At 38.5% G+C, this 17,812-nt stretch overlaps 3 protein-coding genes across 4 annotated transcripts; 1 reads left to right on the forward strand and 2 right to left on the reverse strand.

Moving 5' to 3' along the window:
• Positions 1-247: 247 nt before the first annotated feature.
• LOC108818099 (pyruvate decarboxylase 4) lies at positions 248-2,635 on the forward strand. Of its 2 annotated transcripts, none has more exons than XM_057002721.1 (4): positions 248-838; positions 958-1,121; positions 1,207-1,857; positions 1,937-2,635. In XM_057002721.1, the coding sequence occupies exons 1-4, from the start codon at positions 320-322 to the stop codon at positions 2,430-2,432; spliced, it is 1,830 nt and encodes a 609-aa protein (XP_056858701.1). In that variant the 5' UTR covers positions 248-319; the 3' UTR covers positions 2,433-2,635. The 2 variants fall into 2 exon arrangements, with proteins under 2 accessions (XP_056858701.1, XP_056858702.1); XM_057002722.1 differs by having other exon boundaries at positions 249-838; positions 1,955-2,635.
• A 562-nt stretch (positions 2,636-3,197) lies between these two features.
• On the reverse strand, positions 3,198-4,513 carry LOC130508645 (uncharacterized). Its single transcript, XM_057004247.1, has 3 exons — positions 4,436-4,513; positions 4,117-4,354; positions 3,198-4,021 (listed from the first exon to the last, which is right to left on the reverse strand). Exons 1-3 carry the CDS (start codon positions 4,511-4,513, stop codon positions 3,531-3,533), a joined length of 807 nt encoding a protein of 268 aa, XP_056860227.1. The 3' UTR covers positions 3,198-3,530.
• Positions 4,514-6,998: 2,485 nt separating this feature from the next.
• Positions 6,999-7,791, reverse strand: LOC108841203 (transcription factor bHLH140). The gene is given in 2 exon segments (XM_018613984.2): positions 6,999-7,224; positions 7,227-7,791. Coding segments are annotated over 2 exon segments (540 nt in total). The 5' UTR covers positions 7,635-7,791; the 3' UTR covers positions 6,999-7,092.
• Positions 7,792-17,812: the final 10,021 nt, after the last annotated feature.

Consider the following 17,812-nt stretch of genomic DNA (forward strand, 5'->3'; position numbering starts at 1 on the left):
CTAAAAGATTCAGAAAAACTATGTACGATAATATTTGAATGTAACACGCTGGCTACAGCGTGTACATTATTGTTGATTAATTACTAAAATTGAGAAACAAATAAAATAAAAAGAAAGGAGTTAAAGCATTTGTATTTAATTTTATTCTACAGATATTTACTAATTTACTTTTTGCGCAAGTAAAAAACCTTACGTATATTTTCAACACACTCACCCCCAACTATATATAAAAGCCAGCACCATCGTTCCCATTCCATTACTCACACACAAACACACAAGTAAACACATTCTCTATTACTCATATTCCTTTCTCTCCGTAATGGACACCAAAATCGGATCCATCGACGCGTGCAAGCCTACCAACGGCGACGTCGGTAGTCCACCAAGCGGCGCCGTCGCTACCATCCACGACTCTGCTCCCTCCGTCGCCTCCTCCGAAGCCACGCTCGGGCGTCACTTGGCCCGACGTCTTGTCCAGGCTGGAGTCACCGACATCTTCTCTGTTCCGGGAGATTTTAACCTAACCCTGCTGGACCACCTCATCGCCGAGCCGGAGCTCAAGAACATCGGCTGCTGCAACGAGCTGAACGCCGGCTACGCTGCCGACGGTTACGCTCGATCCCGTGGAGTTGGCGCTTGCGTCGTGACGTTCACGGTGGGTGGGCTGAGCGTCTTGAACGCCATCGCTGGTGCGTACAGCGAGAACCTGCCGGTTATATGTATCGTTGGAGGTCCTAACTCCAACGATTTTGGCACTAACCGTATTCTCCATCACACCATCGGTTTACCTGATTTTAGCCAAGAGCTTCGGTGTTTCCAGACCGTTACTTGCCACCAGGTATATATCATCATCAATATTAAACATATATATTTTAGTAAATAATATTATATATGAATTTGATTTACTAATGTTATATTTTGTATATTTTAGTAATTAATATATATTTTTTGTTATAGGCGGTGGTGAACAATTTGGAAGATGCTCATGAACAGATCGACAAGGCCATTTCAACGGCTCTTAAAGAGAGCAAGCCTGTTTACATTAGCATCAGCTGCAACTTAGCTGCTGCTCCTCATCCTACTTTCATCCGTGATCCTGTTCCCTTCTCCCTTACTCCAAGGTAACACTCCTTTCTATCCACATTGACTAATCAACATTTCAAATGTTTTTTTTCAATTTAATGTATTTTTTTTTTGTTTTTATAGATTGAGCAACAAGATGGGCCTAGAAGCTGCGGTAGAAGCGACGTTGGAGTTTCTGAACAAGGCCGTGAAGCCGGTAATGGTTGGTGGTGTCAAGTTACGTGTAGCCAAAGCCAGCGATGCTTTTGTCGACCTAGCAGACGCTTCTGGCTACGCCATGGCGGTGATGCCATCCGCGAAGGGCCTAGTCCCGGAGCACCATCCTCACTTCATCGGAACTTACTGGGGAGCAGTGAGCACTCCCTTCTGCTCCGAGATTGTGGAATCTGCAGATGCCTACATCTTCGCAGGCCCGATCTTCAACGACTACAGCTCTGTGGGTTACTCTCTTCTCCTCAAGAAAGAGAAAGCCATCGTTGTGCATCCTGACCGTGTCACTATCGCCAATGGTCAGACCTTCGGGTGCGTTCTCATGAGCGATTTCTTCACTGAGTTGGCTAAGAGGGTGAAGCGTAACGAGACGGCTTATGAGAATTACCATAGGATCTTTGTCCCTGAAGGTAAGCCATTGAACTGCAAACCAAAAGAGCCTTTGAGAGTCAACGCAATGTTCCAGCACATTCAGAAGATGCTCTCTAGTGAAACAGCTGTCATTGCTGAAACTGGTGATTCTTGGTTTAACTGCCAGAAACTAAAGCTGCCCAAAGGATGTGGGTACGTATTTTACACAAACACTCTAATAATCTTTTGCATTGTAATATTTTTTTTTTATTTTTACATAATTCAATATCAGTTTTGTGTTTAATTCTAGGTACGAGTTTCAGATGCAGTATGGATCCATCGGGTGGTCTGTTGGTGCGACTCTGGGATACGCACAAGCTGTACCGGAGAAGCGAGTGTTGGCTTTCATCGGAGATGGAAGTTTCCAGGTGACGGCTCAGGACGTATCCACCATGCTGCGTAACGGTCAGAAAACAATCATCTTCCTGATTAACAACGGTGGCTACACAATTGAAGTGGAGATTCATGACGGTCCATACAACGTGATCAAGAACTGGAACTACACTGGTCTCGTCGATGCCATTCATAACGGTGAAGGCAAATGCTGGACGACAAAGGTGAGATACGAGGAGGAGCTTGTTGAGGCGATTAAGACAGCTACAACGGAGAAGAAGGATTCTCTTTGTTTCATCGAAGTGATAGTTCATAAAGATGATACGAGCAAAGAGTTGCTTGAGTGGGGCTCACGCGTCGCTGCTGCTAATGGTCGTCCCCCAAACCCTCAGTAGTAAGAGAGAGAGAGGGAGAATCTAGAGAAACGGATCTTGAGTGGGCCTCACGCATCTTTAAATCACATTGTTTTCCTGTTTAGTTACTACTCTTGTTTGTTTTCCTACTGGTTTTACTTTTCAACCGTTGGTTTTAATTGCTTTGGTAGTTTCATCCAATTATTACGGTTTATCGTGGAATAAAAGTTGCTTTTTCATTCTAATTTCAATAATTGTGTTCTCTACCATAAAGTCCGAATAAATCCATATACTATAGTTTAAGTTTTTTTCTTTCACCATTTTGGGTTTTCGTCCTTCAAATTTGCTTTCTTTACTAAAATATAGAGAAGAAACTTTAAATCTTTCAAGCAAAAAACAAAATTATATATAAAATGAATCGTAACCAAAATAACAACCCATTAAAATTACATATTTGACTTGTTTTTACGATTCTTAAGTAAAATCTATTTGATTGTTTGTGGTTTTTAATTAAAACAATTTTATTTTGTTTCTCCAAAACAGTTTCTTTACCAGTCAAGTATTTTTTTAAAAATGGATTCCCTAAATTTTAAGAAAACCAGATTTTGAAATAACTACCTATTTCTTAACAAAAACAAAAGTATATATACTTAGTTGAATCCTGGTGGTTTCTAAAACGAATTTGTGTTGTTGACCTAAATTTTTTTACCAAAACTGCTATAACCCCAGTTTATCAATTCAATTATGTTTGAACTATTGTTCTTCCGGTGGTTGTGCATCAAATATAATACCTTTGTTTACTTTCGATGAATATTTGATTTAGTTCTGTCTATTATAAGAATGGATATAGTGACAGATAAAACGACAGAAGAAAAAGCTTGCTATGTACGTAAATAAAATATTAGAAAAAAAATTACATGATGTACGATAAAAATTTGGAAAAGAAAAATTACTTGATGTCCTCAGTTTCGAAGCGACAAATGCCATGCGTGGCAAGTCTGTGGGGTGTCTCATCTTCGGCGGCGGCTTCATGCTCTTTGGGGAAGGATGATAGGCTTTCTAGTTTGTTCATCATCTGAGCATGGGGATCCCAGAGATACAAGGGTGTTTCTTCATCGGCGGGTTCGGGAAATAGGATTGCTAGTTTGTACATGAGAGTATGGGGATCCAGCGATACAGGGGTGGTTCTTCAGGGCTTGGTATCAGCTTGGAAACTTCCTCATCAGTCGGAGGTTTCCAGAATTGACGGCCCTCTTCATTTTCAGAGCTATCGCTGCTTGCTTGATCACCAAAAGGGTCGTAATCCATCGGAAGCTCCTCCTCAGTAGGTGTTAGGTCTTCTTCCGCGGATTCATGCTGTGTTACTACTTTATCAAAAACGTATGGGCCTTCATCTATTAGCAATCCAGGCCATTCGGGGCTTTCTGGTTTGTTGATGTCAAGAGTGGGAGTGACTAAGACAACAAAGTAACCCCTGTTACCCATTCTTTGAAGCATATCTCTGTAGTAGACGTCGTCCTCTTTGAACTGGTCTGAGACTAGGATCAAACTAGCTTCACAACGCCTTTTCAACCGAGGAGAGTCCCATTTCCATAAAGTAATGTCATTTAACATTCTGATACGTCTCGAGGCTGGAAAATAATATAAAACAAAAATAAATATTTATTTATACATAAATGAATGAATGGAAGTGAGATAGATATAAAGAGTGGGAATGATGGATCACCTGCGGGAACGGGAAGAAAGTAGATTCTGGAAGCCCACGTTTTGTCACCACCCCAAGACCCTCTCTTGTCATCATCATCAAGATAGGCCCAGATTGTAATCTTATCACTAAACTCCCTTTCCATAAGAAAGGATGAGATGGAGTGGTAGATCTGGTCAGGGGTAGAAGAAGGAGGGAATGGGCAATCCACGGCATCCCAGAAGATGGCTGTCCTAACCCCTTTGACGGTTGGGATACGCTCTGTGAGAGAGAGAGAGAGAGGTTAAATAACTACCATTTAATAATTATAATTATAATATTTAATATGAATGGGACTTACCAGAGAATCTACCGTCTTGGAGACATCTTCTTTGATCTCTACATAGGAGTTTTCGAAGTAGGTATCACGCTCATACATAGGACGATGTAAAGGGTTATATCTCAAGTAGAGAGTCAACACTAAAGAGAAATTTACTAGAAGGCTCTACTAGAAGAAGAACATTGTGACGCCTCGATTTCAAACACTGCACAACTCTATCTAACTCCCATTTTGGTTTTGCGATGACCAAAAAATTTACTGGTCCTGGTCCAAAACATGATGCGTGGCGAATCATATGCAAAGTTATATCCGGCACATTGAAAACTGTGCTCGGCTACAGTTTTGCAAGAGCACTTGAATCTCCAGATATTAAGGTAGGCACTCTCACACACTCGATCCGCAAGCACAGAACTGACTCTATAACTTATTACTTAGGCATTCATCAAGTTCCTGCGGATGAGACAAAGGCAATGGGGGTACATACTATCTAGAGATTCTTCCTCTCTTTGAGGCAGAAAAATCAATTGGTTTTCATGGGTCTCTTTAAGTTGAACAACTGACGAACCATATCGTGATACTTCAGAGCTCTTTACCTAACACAACTATACCTACCTGCAATCTTGGTCTTGTTTATATATATATCATAATTGAAGATATCCTAAAAAGTAGAATGCTATTTTCTGAGAGTTTCCAACAATAGAATTATTATGTAGATTTCTTGGTCATGAGACCAATCATGATACTCTTTGTAGTTGATGTCTTGTCTTTTTGTATCTTCTATAGAGAAAATGCATATCAAGGACGAAACTGAATATGTAAAATACTAATGGGGTCAATTTGGAAATCAAGTATAAGTTGTGGGGCAGCATAGGAATGTATTACGTGGAAACACTCAAAAGAACCACGTCCAAATCTTTTCTTCCGACAAAGCGTTTGAAATTGGTTGTAGATAATGTCTCCTATGACTTTGTCAAAGGCGCTACCATTGATTAAGTCGTCGACGAACTCATCCGTTCTACTTTCGTGGTAACCATGCCCCCTCTCTTTATAAGCTCAATACTTAGTTACCATCTTCCTCCAACAACTTCTTTTTCATCATTGCTCATTTTAGTGTCATCACTTGAACCATTGAGCTGAATGTAGAGAGTCCATTAGCCACTTTCTTAACCTATGTTGTGCAACATGATGTCTTATCTATGGCCTGTGTTTACCAAATAGAGACAAAGATAAGACTAGAAACAAACATGTTTTGTTATTTCCTTCAACAATGTCTCATAAGTTTTCCTATGTAACTAGGGAAAAGATACACAAACTCTGTAGTAGGAGCCAGGAGGCTTTCTAGCTCAACACAATCATTTGTTCATCCTGTTTTTTTTAAAGCAATAATAATGAAATGGTTTTCTCTTCTCTTTATATACACAACAGATGATCTCTCTACCTTCTCTCTGTCTTTCTGATGTTGATGTTGATGATGAAAACTTATGATAGTTCAAAAGATCTTTTCCCATATTCATTAAATAATTAATTACACAAAAATGAATCCATCTTTGAGATTGATCAAGACTGAAACATCCGGTTTTAGTTGCCAGAGCCAAAGCCACGAGGAGGACCAGGTTTGCTTGATGCATACTCCACAAACTTCTTCCTCCTTGAAGCCTTACAAGCGACTTAAGGTGCCCGCAACGCTTTCCTCGCCGGTTTGTAACCAATAAAACAAGATCAAACACTGCAAAGGGACTAAAAGCTGAGCAGAGTGTTTGAGGTTAAATATGTCTATAAATATGTCTTATGTCATTGTTGATTTCGAAATTCATCTCAAATCAATTTTTCTCCATTCTATTTTATCATATCGTCCAAAAAGCATTTGAGCTTGATATTGAATTCCTTCTACCCTTTATTTTCTGCTCCTAATAAATTGTTATGATCTATTTCAATCACTGTTAGGTTCATCTTAATAAGCTCTTTTAAAGCATAATCATCTAACTCTAGAATTGTTTATATGCTTTTTAATGAGCAAATAGTTATATTTTAGACTTTAATAAAATAGAAATTTAAACAATTTGAAACTTATGTTTATGTATGATACTTCTAAAAATTTTGGGGTCCAAAACTAATATTTTTTGTCGCACTTATTATATTTGTATATAAACTAGTGTACAAAAATGTGTGATCAAATTATTTTTCCAACAAACGTGGAATTCATATAAGATATAGACTGATATTTAAATTACTAACAACTAATTTAATATGGAAATAAATAATTTTAAAGTTAATAATAAAAATGAGATTAACTTATGTGGTAAAATAATTTATGGTTGATATTCTTACAATTTCAGTTTTATGGGTTATTGCATAAAATATTTCTAGCATCATATAGTACCACTGCATTCACTAATTTCCACATATTGTCTCTTTCCTGTTTAATATGATACAAACGTTTGATATACGTAGGTTAATTAATTAGTCATTTAGTCTATAGTTAAAGTATATTACATTCATTGTTACAAAAAAAAGTATATTACATTCTACAAAATACATCCTATATATAGATGTAGATAATATATAATTCAATATTAGATATACATTAAACAAAGTTTTTAAAGATTTGGACAATAAAAACCTAGGACATCTAATAGATTTTCTACGCGTAAGAACATATCACTGCATATGGGCGATGACTAAGCCAAACCACGTCGATGCATGGTTTCTTTTTGCTCATCGTTAACCGAACTATACCACATCGGATTACCCGGGTCGGCAACCGTAAGTAGTGGCATCCCTTGTGAATATGTGTCCACTACAGGGGTATAGACGTATAGTCGTCATCATCGTCAAATAGTCTTGGTTCAAATTCACTGACGCCGGCAGGAGAATAAGAACAAGGCGTCGTAGTTTCGTAGTCGTTGAAGAAAAGAAGCATATTGTGGTGAAACCAGATCTGAGCTTTCAAGAACTTGACGTAGCTAATGGCTTCGTTGAGCATAGAGACGGTGTCCATCTTCGCACCACCAGGAACCATGCTCTGTAGAATCTTCAAACGGTCGCTGATTCGGTGGCGTCGCTCACGGGCAGCCACGCTCTGTGGATCCGTCGATAACGTGGACACGAACTGATTTTTGTTGCCCTTTATTCTGCCCTTGTGGCTGTGGAAAGAAGAAGATGACGAGGAAGTGGTGGATGACGAATTAGGATTTAGGCTACGAATACTGGACTGGTCCATTGTGATTGTCGTGCTTTGTATTTTCTTGTCACCAATTGTCGTGCTTTATATTGTTACGTAGTATGTGGGGTATATATAGTCACACACTGACTGATTTAGTGATAATTAACGCGCGTTGGCTAATTATATGCATGTCCTAGTAAGGCTAGTATATTACTGTAGATGTAGCTAGCAGGAGTTTTGTAATATTTTATATTATGGAGCCATGGAGGTTTTTTTTTGTAACTGGCTTTTATCAATTGAGGTTCTTCAAAGCAGGCTAAACTGATCGTTTTTATTATATATGGAACTGGCTTTCATCAATTGAGGTTCTTCGTTCGGCAATGGCAGTTCTATTTTGTAACTGGCTTTCATCAATTGAGGTTCTTCAAAGCAGGCTAAAGTCTGATTATCAGAAATAGTTCTAGTTATAGAAGAGCACGTGAGGCTCCGGGTTTCACGTAGTAGTGGGGTTCGGTGAAAACATTGGACTAAGAAGCAAACTAAAAACAAAAGTCTAATCATATTTTTACAACTCAAACTCTACGTACTGTCTTCTCAAACAACTACCTTCACTACAATTTACATTGGCACATCACATTACGCACATGTATATATACAGTAACTCGTCCAAGTACAGGTGACATATTTTCGTTTTTTTCTCATAATTTCTAATACCAAATCAAATTATCGATACACACAATTTTATATGTTCAAATAAGGAAATAATTCTCCACACAAGCTTGTAGATAATTAAAACAATATAAATCGGAATTTTCATAACTGATCTTTTCTCCATTAAAAAAAAACCTGGAATAAAACATATTTGAACCTATACAAGAAAGAAAGTAAATTGATTTGAAAAGGCAGTATTCACAATAACTACGGTGGATAGGCGCATGAGCTTGAAACAGTAATGAAAAGGCAGTATTTCCCTACTCGATATCTTCTTCATTTTTTAAGTCTCAACTGGGAAACAGGTAACTGTCGTCTCAGCCGTTGAGTGAATTAGACGTTAACTCTTCCGCAAGATAACTAGTTTCGAGCTTTTGCGTCATTTCATTTTGGCTACTAAAGCTTTTGAGTTATTTCTCATCAATTATTATTCCTTAATTCTCTTGTGAATTGCCAGTCTCAACGAAAATGAAATTGTTTGTAATCTATACAATGTGTGGTCGAACTACACATGAAATGAAAACCAGAAGAACAAAGAACCTTTGCTTTAAATGTCATACGTACAAAATAATTAAGATACCAGAATGTTACATGTATTATACCAACAAATAGATGGGAACCAAGTTAGGCTTTTGAATAGTGAAATGCAATGTTTTGAAAACCGGACCGGACACCGACTCGGTGAAGCTACTGGTTGACTGGTTAGACCGGTTCAACCGGTTGAACCGGGTTTTTTTATTTATATAAAAAATGTATATAATTATACATTTATACTATATAAAATTTCTTCTACATATAATACTTTCTCTATTCTTTTTTATTAACTCAAAATAAATAAAAAACATAAATCTGATTACTATGTAAACTAAAAATTAAAAAAAAACAAATGATTTACAGCTAAAACAAACATATTTATTTATTTTACAACTAACATTTCAAATTTTAAGAATGTGGTAAAATAAAAATAGTATATGAGAGTCAAAAATATATTTTTCACATTTTTTTCTTAGAAAAATAAAATATCAATTAAATAGTGATAGTTAAACACTAATTATAAAATATTAAATTTTAGCTAGTAATAATTAAAAACACTTAATCGTATATTAATTTTTAAGAACCGGGTTTTAAAATTAAACCGGGTCACCGGTTTTACTGGGTTTCAGCCAGTTTTACTGGGTTTCAGCCGGTTTTACTGGTTTTTATCAAATCCGGGTTTTAAACTGAACCGGACTCGGTTTCTTCAGCGAGTCACGGTCGGACCGGTTCAACCGGCCGGTCCGATCCGGTTTTCAAAACACTGGTGAAATGCCTACCTTTGCCAAACTAGATCAACTAAACTAAAGAAAGCAAATGGTTTTAAACAAAAAAGGCGTATCAGACCGGTTAATAGGTAAAATAAATGCGAAAGGGAAGGTCTAGTAGATATTGGTGATGGTGATGGACTCATGTTACTGTCTTCATTTATTTGGGGACCTTTCCAGCCGCATAGTGACTCAAATACAGTAAATTCAGCAGACGTTCTCTGTATATATAAATACATACAGCTTTGATTTTATTTGAAATTTGAAACGTGTATTTAGCCTGCTAGGAAATTGATTCAATATTCAGCATTCACAATTACAAGTAAACTGTTGCTATGCACCTTTCACATCGGACCAGTAATTTTAATTTCTTTGCAAACATATCAATAAACCTAATATGTAAACCTATAGAAATTTTGTGATAACTATATATATGGGACATGGTGACCATAGAAAACAACTGTGCATAAAATAGTTATACAAGGAAAAAAATATTAGAATAAGACTAAGAAAGTGGAGTGTTTTTAATTCTATACAGTATGTTCAAAACATTCTTATAGGGTGTGTTAAAAACAAAACCTCACATGCAGAGTGATGATGTTTAAGAAAATATTAATAAGATGAACAAAATGGGCTGAAAAAAGCAATTTAGCCCATTAGCGAGATGTGAAATGCGTGATATGGGGATGATGCTGATTCAAAAGGACGGTTCTATATAAAAGGAAACATCAAAAGTTGGGGGTGGAGCATAACGTTGCTTGTTACACAAGTTAAACCGAATTAACGCGCGCTTCTCTTTCTTTTCCTCTGGTTCTTTTTGGGGTTTAAAAACCCCTCTCCTAAAGTCCAACGAAACTCCTCTCCTGTTGCATCGTCACTGAAAATCGATCAAGCCTCGTCATCTAAGGTTTTCTTTCTGGTTGATTCGATCAAGTCTTCAGAATATCGTCAACTGATTCTTGCTTTCTGTTTCTGATTTCTTACGTTGCGGCCTTGATCGGGATTCCCCTCTCCTCGAGTTGTTGATTGTTGTTGATGATTGTCTATTTGTTTCCCCGTTTGAGTTAGATCTTCAATTCGTTATAGCCGCGACTCAATGATAATCTATTTCTAACTAGGTGATCAAAATGGGAAGATTGTTCGTGATAGGATTCGAGGGACCTTTCGTGTATAAGTGCAAACACCGCCAAACTGATTTTGGACTTCGCAGTCATATTGTCTCTAAGGTTTATTTTCTCTCTTTTTCTTTTTTTTTCGTCTAAACTAATCCATGGACTAATTAATTTATTAGCTTCCTGACATATATTTATCTGATTACTGAAAGCTTGAGACAAGCTTGGGGACAAAGCGTGTAAAGAGAGAACCTTTATATTGATAATGTTTTCGCTGAGTTACAACCAAGATGAGAGATTACAATATATAGGAAAGGAAGAGAGGGTGAGCCTCCAACTAGGGCACAGCTCAGCATGTGACAGCACACAGCTTTAAGGAATCAAATCTGTTAGCTAGCTGTATGTCCTGAGTCGTGGGCGTCGTACAAGATCTCCGCTTTGTCGTGACGCTCATAACCACTCAGTTACCTTTGCAGGATTGTGACTTCGAAACCTCTGCGTGAACTGGAGTGTCTTGTTTGCTCTGAGAAGTCGAAGCCTCTGCGTGAACTGGAGTCTTTGGACTAATACTCCCCCTCAAACTTGGTGTGGGAGGCTCGACAACACCAAGTTTGTCACGAAGGCGACAGAACGGTTGTTGAGCCAAGGACTTAGTGAATATGTCGGCAAGCTGCTGAGCAGCTGGAACCTGGTTCACAACAAGAGCACCCAAAGCAACTCTTTCACGCACATAATGAAAATCAGTGTCGAAGTGCTTGGACCTGTTGTGAAGCGCCGTGTTCGCTGTCAAGTAAACAGCTGACAAGTTGTCACAGTAGAGTTGCGGAGTGTCTGGAAGAGAGATTCCCATTTCTCCCAGAAGCGACGCCAGCCATTTCAGCTCAGTGGCAGTGAGGGACAGAGTTCGGTACTCTGCTTCTGTAGACGATCTTGAGACTGTAGGATGTCTTTTTGCAGACCATGAGATGATGTTGGAACCGAGGAAAGTGCAGAGACCACCAGTTGATCGTCGTGTCTCTCGGCATCCTGCCCAATCACTGTCACTGAACCCATACAGAAGAAAACCTGTTTTAGCGTTGATTGTTAAACCAAGAGATGACGTGCCTTTCAAGTAGCGAAGGATGCGTCTCAGGTTGGTGAAATCAGCGACTGTTGGAGCGTGCATCTTCTGACACACGTAGTTCACTGCGAACTGAATGTCCGGTCTCGTCAGTGTGAGGTATTGAAGCTTCCCCGCGAGGCTGCGGAAGTAAGTGGGTTGGTCAAAGAGAGTGTCTTGTCCGACGACGCGATCTAGTTGCAGAGGTAATGGCGTCTGAGTGGCATCACAACTTGCCATTCCTGCTGCCTCCAGAAGATCCTTTGTGTACTTCTCTTGACATAGGAACAGACCATCCTCATAGCGACGCACTTGGATACCAAGAAAGTAATGCACCTCACCCATATCTTTCATCTGAAAGGTGCCATTCAGTGTGATCATCAGTTTCTGTATCAACTCGTTGTTGTTGCCTGTGAGAAGCATATCGTCCACGTATAGGAGGAGATAGATCACGTCATCCCCGTGAAGATACACGAAGAGGGATGGATCACCATGAGTACATTTGAAGCCAAACTCGATAAGAAAAGTGCTGAACTTATCAAACCACGCACGAGGAGACTGACGAAGGCCATAGATAGCTTTTTGAAGCTTGCAAACATACTCAGGGTGAGCTTCATCTACAAAACCAGGCGGTTGCGTCATGTACACGGTTTCTTTGAGATCACCGTGAAGAAAGGCACTCTCCACATCTAGCTGTTTGATGTCCCAACCTTTCACTGTGGCGATGTGGAGGACTGATCGGATAGTAGCAGTGCGAACTACCGGGCTGTACGTTTCAACAAAGTCAATCCCTTCTTCTTGTTGGTTGCCACGCGCAACCAGACGGGCTTTTCTGTTTTTAAGACTGCCATCTGCGTTGAGTTGAGACTTGTAGAGCCATCCACACTCAATAGGTTCCACATTGGGGTCAGGAGGCACGAGATCCCACGTGTGTGTTATCTCCATATTGCCATGTTCTTTTCCCATTGCAGCTGTCCAAAGGGGGTCTTTGAGAGCTGCTTTAACCGACTTTGGAACTGGATACGGAGTTTTGACAGTCATCATCACATATCGTGGGTTAGGCTTTCGAATGCCATCTCGTCCTCTAGTTATCATCTGATGAACATGAGGAGGAGGAGGAGGCGGAGGAGGAGCCTGTTGCGGTGGAGACAACGGAGGGAAGTCCTCATCTGAGAAGATGGAGGGCGTTGACTGACTTGAGGCAGGTGAGACAGGGACTGTAAGAACAGGAGGAGCTGGCACCTGAGCAGTTCGTGGAGCTGGAAGGAACTCTTCCTCAGGAGGAGGAGATGCAGTTTCTTGAGCTGAAGGGGTCAAGAACTCAGCTCTCCAAGCAGCCAACAGAGGAGTATCAGTTTTGTTAAGGAACGACTGATACTCGTTCTAATACGGAAGGTTGGACTCCTCAAAGAGGACATGACGGCTGATGTAGACGCGAGCACTTGGAGGATGCAAGCATCTATATCCCTTATGTTGTTCACTGTATCCAAGGAATACACAATGTAAGCTCTTCGGATCAAACTTGTTCTTGCCGTAAGGTCTAAGGAACGGGTAGCAGCTTGAACCAAACACGCGAAGGGAAGTGTACACAGGAGGTTTTCCTACCAACGCTTCATACGGACTGATGTTGTTGGGAAGAGCCGATGAAGGTAGAAGGTTGGCCACATAGGTTGCAGTAAGGAAAGCATCGACCCATAGTTGTTGAGGAACCTTACTATGAAACATGAGAGAGAGGCCCTGTTCCGTAATGTGGCGATGCTTTCGCTCTGCTAAGCCATTTTGCTGAGGCGTGTGGGGACAAGAGACGTGGTGTTTGATACCGCAAGAAGCAAGGTGTTGACGGAACTGATTACTTATGAATTCACCCCCACCATCGCTTTGAAAAATTTTGATTTTGCAGTCTAACTGGTTTTCAACTAACTTCTGGTAACTCAAGAATACTGAATAAAAATCTGATTTTAGTCTCAATGGGTACAACCAGGTAAACCTTGAGTAATGATCAACGAAAACTGCATAAAACCTAAACCCCTGAGTCGAGACAACTGGAGAAGGCCCCCAGAGGTCACAATGAACTCTTTCAAGAGGTTTGGCTGCGACAAAGGAAGACGAAGAAAACCGTAATCTACTTGACTTTCCAAGCTGGCATGCCTCACAGAGCTTAGAGCTGGAGTTATTGAGAACTATGGCTTTATTCTGAGAGAGACGCTGGAGAACTTCTTGGTGAGCATGACCTAGCCGCAAGTGCCATACATCACCAGTTGTGGCTTGCTGTCTGTGAGAATAGAAAGCCATGAACTTCGGGTCCTCCAAGACGTAAAGATCCTTCTGTCTACTGCCCTTGGTGAGGAGCTGCCTTGTCTGTTTGTCCTTCACAATAACACTATCAGAATCGAACTCAATAGAACAAGGGTAATCTGCAGTAAGTTTCGACACTGATAGCAAAGACTTGGTAATGGAAGGACAAACAAGCACATCATTCAACAACAGTTTACCTTGAAGACTAGGCAACACAGCAGTTCCGACATGAGTAATAGGGAGATAATCTCCATTTCCAACTAAGACAGTGTCCTGACCTGAGTAGGCTTGAGCCGATTGAAGTAGAGCAGAGTTGTTGGTGATATGAGCTGTTGCTCCTGAGTCTGCGCACATATATTTATCTGATTACTGAAAGCTTGAGACAAGCTTGGGGACAAAGCGTGTAAAGAGAGAACCTTTATATTGATAATGTTTTCGCTGAGTTACAACCAAGATGAGAGATTACAATATATAGGAAAGGAAGAGAGGGTGAGCCTCCAACTAGGGCACAGCTCAGCATGTGACAGCACACAGCTTTAAGGAATCAAATCTGTTAGCTAGCTGTATGTCCTGAGTCGTGGGCGTCGTACAAGATCTCCGCTTTGTCGTGACGCTCATAACCACTCTGTTACCGTTGCAGGATTGTGACTTCGAAACCTCTGCGTGAACTGGAGTGTCTTGTTTGCTCTGAGAAGTCGAAGCCTCTGCGTGAACTGGAGTCTTTGGACTAATAATTACAACATCCAAACTACCTGGCCTATTATCTTCTGTCTTTTATATTGTTCAGCAAGATCTTGCCATCCGTGGAAAACTATATACCTTCACTAGTCTGTAAGTAATGCGTTCATGTTTGTTTTCTTGAGATATATAGATATATATATATATATATATTACCCTTTTTTAGTTATAACTAGGGTAAGCCCGCCCTACGGGCGGGAAGTAGATCAGTAAATAATTTAAATAATCAGAATAAATATTTAATATTAGTTGTTATTATTTGAATTATACATTTTTGTTAAAAATTATATGTTATTTGATTTGAAGACTAAATAAATCAAGTTATCTGAATAATTGGTTATACTTTTTTAAATATAAATACTACCTATTATGTTGGGTTAGAATATGTTTTTCTAAATAAACCATGTTATCTGAATAACTGGCTATGATTTAAAAAAAAATATTATCTTCGTTTCTAAAAGACGTATGTTCTGGAAAAAAAATTGTTTTAAAAAGATATATTTTTTACTTTTTCAATGAGTGATTTTATGAGAAATTGTAAGTTTCAAAAAAATTAATAGTATTTATTGAATTTATATTGGTTAAAAGTTATGGAAAATTGTTATTCATAAAAAAAGTTGCATTTATAATCAAGATTTAGTGAATTTTCTTAATATATGAGAAAAATCTAGGATATTTATCTTTTAGAAACAGAGGGAGGACTACTTATTATTTTTAAAATGTTAAAATGTTTTCTTTTGTTTAGTAATTTATGTTTTAATTATAAATTAATAATTAGATGTGGTTTTACATCATTTCTTTTAATTTCCAGAAAACTTTTTCATTTTTGTTATTAGAAAAGAAACAAACTTGTAAATGGATTCATAAATTTTTATTTCATTTACTTTTTATTTCATTTATTTTTTTATTTTTTTATTTTGTTTATTTCATTTAATTTTTGTTATGTTATACTTTTGTACTAAATTTAGTTTTACGGTAGGATTTTGATAGAATTTTATTTGTGTTAAAATATATAATTAATTATAAAATTATTTATGTAATATTAGATGTTTGCTTTCTACATGATGCGAGTATGCCTGCACTTGATATACACATTTTTTTGGTAACATGCTAAGCTAACTTGATATACACATGAACCCAAGTATGTCTATCTTTTTAACTTTTGCTATAAATCATCCAAGTATGTCTACAAAAGAGTTATCCCATTTCTTTTTAAATACAACCCAAAACAACCAATAATATGATTCAGAATTTGACCAGCTTGTAGATATTGACGATGCAAAAATAGTAAGAAAGCCTGAGATGTAAAATGGCAGTGAGAGTGACTAAACTCTCACACTCAGGGGTAGAAACCTGATATCAATGCATATGAGCATGTGTTATACTCCATATTAGTGTTTTCATTCCTGAACACAAATCAGGAAGAAAACATATTGATCTTCAAGTACAGAATCCTAACCATGTAAGAGGATAACTCTTCCAAGATTCAGTACGCATGACCAGGGTCTTGATCAGATTCTTACAGTCATTCACTTCTTTTGAATGTCTGACAGGAACCTGCAAATTCAAAACTGCATGTAATAAAAGTTGCTAGATAATCTACAAGATAAGCTAATTGCTTAGTAAACAACATATACAAAGCCATCAATAAGAATGCATAATGTTTTGTAAAAACACAAAAAGTGAAGTACGTAACCAAAGAATATAAGGAATAGACACTAATTACCTGGACAGGAAGTTAAAGTTGGCTCTCAAAGTGATCCGATCCTTTCCCATCTCACCCTCCCGAAAAAGCTATACATCACAAAGCAGGAATAGGTAAACAATTTAATGAAATAATATAGTAAAAGAAATAGTAATAATAATAATATAGTTGTGAAGAGAATTAGCTCAAGAACATAATTACCTGAGAGATAGTTCGCTTGAAAGTACTGAATTTTAACAAAGGCATCCAAGATACGTCCCTATATACAATGTTGCATGAGAGTTAATGGGTGGTGAAGCCAACCAATTCTAAATTATGCGCTCAGTGAATGTTTACCAGTACAATCCGTGCTTCATCCATTAACTGCTGATCAACACCTTTCTCGTATTTTGGGTCTACCTGAATCCAAAACATCTATTTTAGCTGACACCCAGAGTGTGAGAGTGGACTTATGATATGGAAACATGGAGACAAATGTTTAGCTGACACAAACAAACATCGCAAGGAGATAGTGGACCTAACGTAAGTGAGATTCGTTTCTTACCTCCGACAATAGCAACAACCACCTTAGGATCAACACCAGAGTCAGGACTCAGGCGTGCAGCAAGCCCATTAAAAACACTTGGGCAGGCCAGAGTATTCCTGCAGCAGAAAATAATAGTTACACATCATTTTCAAAACAGAGCAGTGACATGTATGTTCAAAAGGCACTCAACAAAATCGAGAAATTAGATATACCTATAAATCCAGAAGGTTGACATGCGGTGTTGAGTGCTCTGGGTCTCTTCGTTATAGATTGTTTCAAGAACATTGGCCAGTCCTGAAATCAGCGATGAGGATAGATGATTTCGCAATTCTTCTGGGAAAAAAATTGAAGTGTTAGTTGTGATTATGATGTTCACGGTATGTAGACCGACCTTTTTATAGTTGTAGCTGCACCGCCTTGAACAGAGGGTAAGATTCATTGAATGATAAATCGTGCTAGCAGTGGATTGAAGGAGTTAAGAGGTCCTTAATGGCAGTGAATCAATGCATCCCGTAACTGTTTCATGGAGACGAAACAACACCAGGGCATCTCGATCCAGGGAATCTTCTTCACGATTCTTCTCAAAACGATGATATGAACGCTAAAAATCTAAAAGTCGCCATTGTTGAAGAAGGAAAAATCGGACAATAAACTTAGCTTTTGATTTTCTTTGATTTCTTTTATCAGCCCAAATAACCTAATGTAAGCCCGACAATGAAAATAAAATAACCTGATACGAAGCCCAACA

The sequence above is a fragment of the Raphanus sativus genome, chromosome 2, assembly GCF_000801105.2.
Source record: "Raphanus sativus cultivar WK10039 chromosome 2, ASM80110v3, whole genome shotgun sequence".
Classification (NCBI taxonomy): domain Eukaryota; kingdom Viridiplantae; phylum Streptophyta; class Magnoliopsida; order Brassicales; family Brassicaceae; genus Raphanus; species Raphanus sativus.

Excerpts from the sequence above, each read along its gene's own strand:
- LOC108818099 (XM_057002721.1), top strand. The coding sequence starts at position 320 with ATGGACACCAAAATCGGATCCATCGACGCGTGCAAGCCTACCAACGGC. Across the intron at positions 839-957 it reads AGACCGTTACTTGCCACCAG|GCGGTGGTGAACAATTTGGA; the intron begins GTATATATCATC and ends TTTTTGTTATAG. Across the intron at positions 1,122-1,206 it reads CCCTTCTCCCTTACTCCAAG|ATTGAGCAACAAGATGGGCC; the intron begins GTAACACTCCTT and ends TTGTTTTTATAG.
- LOC130508645 (XM_057004247.1), bottom strand. The coding sequence starts at position 4,513 with ATGTATGAGCGTGATACCTACTTCGAAAACTCCTATGTAGAGATCAAA. Across the intron at positions 4,355-4,435 it reads CCAAGACGGTAGATTCTCTG|CGTATCCCAACCGTCAAAGG; the intron begins GTAAGTCCCATT and ends TCTCTCACAGAG. Across the intron at positions 4,022-4,116 it reads CTTTCTTCCCGTTCCCGCAG|CCTCGAGACGTATCAGAATG; the intron begins GTGATCCATCAT and ends ATTATTTTCCAG.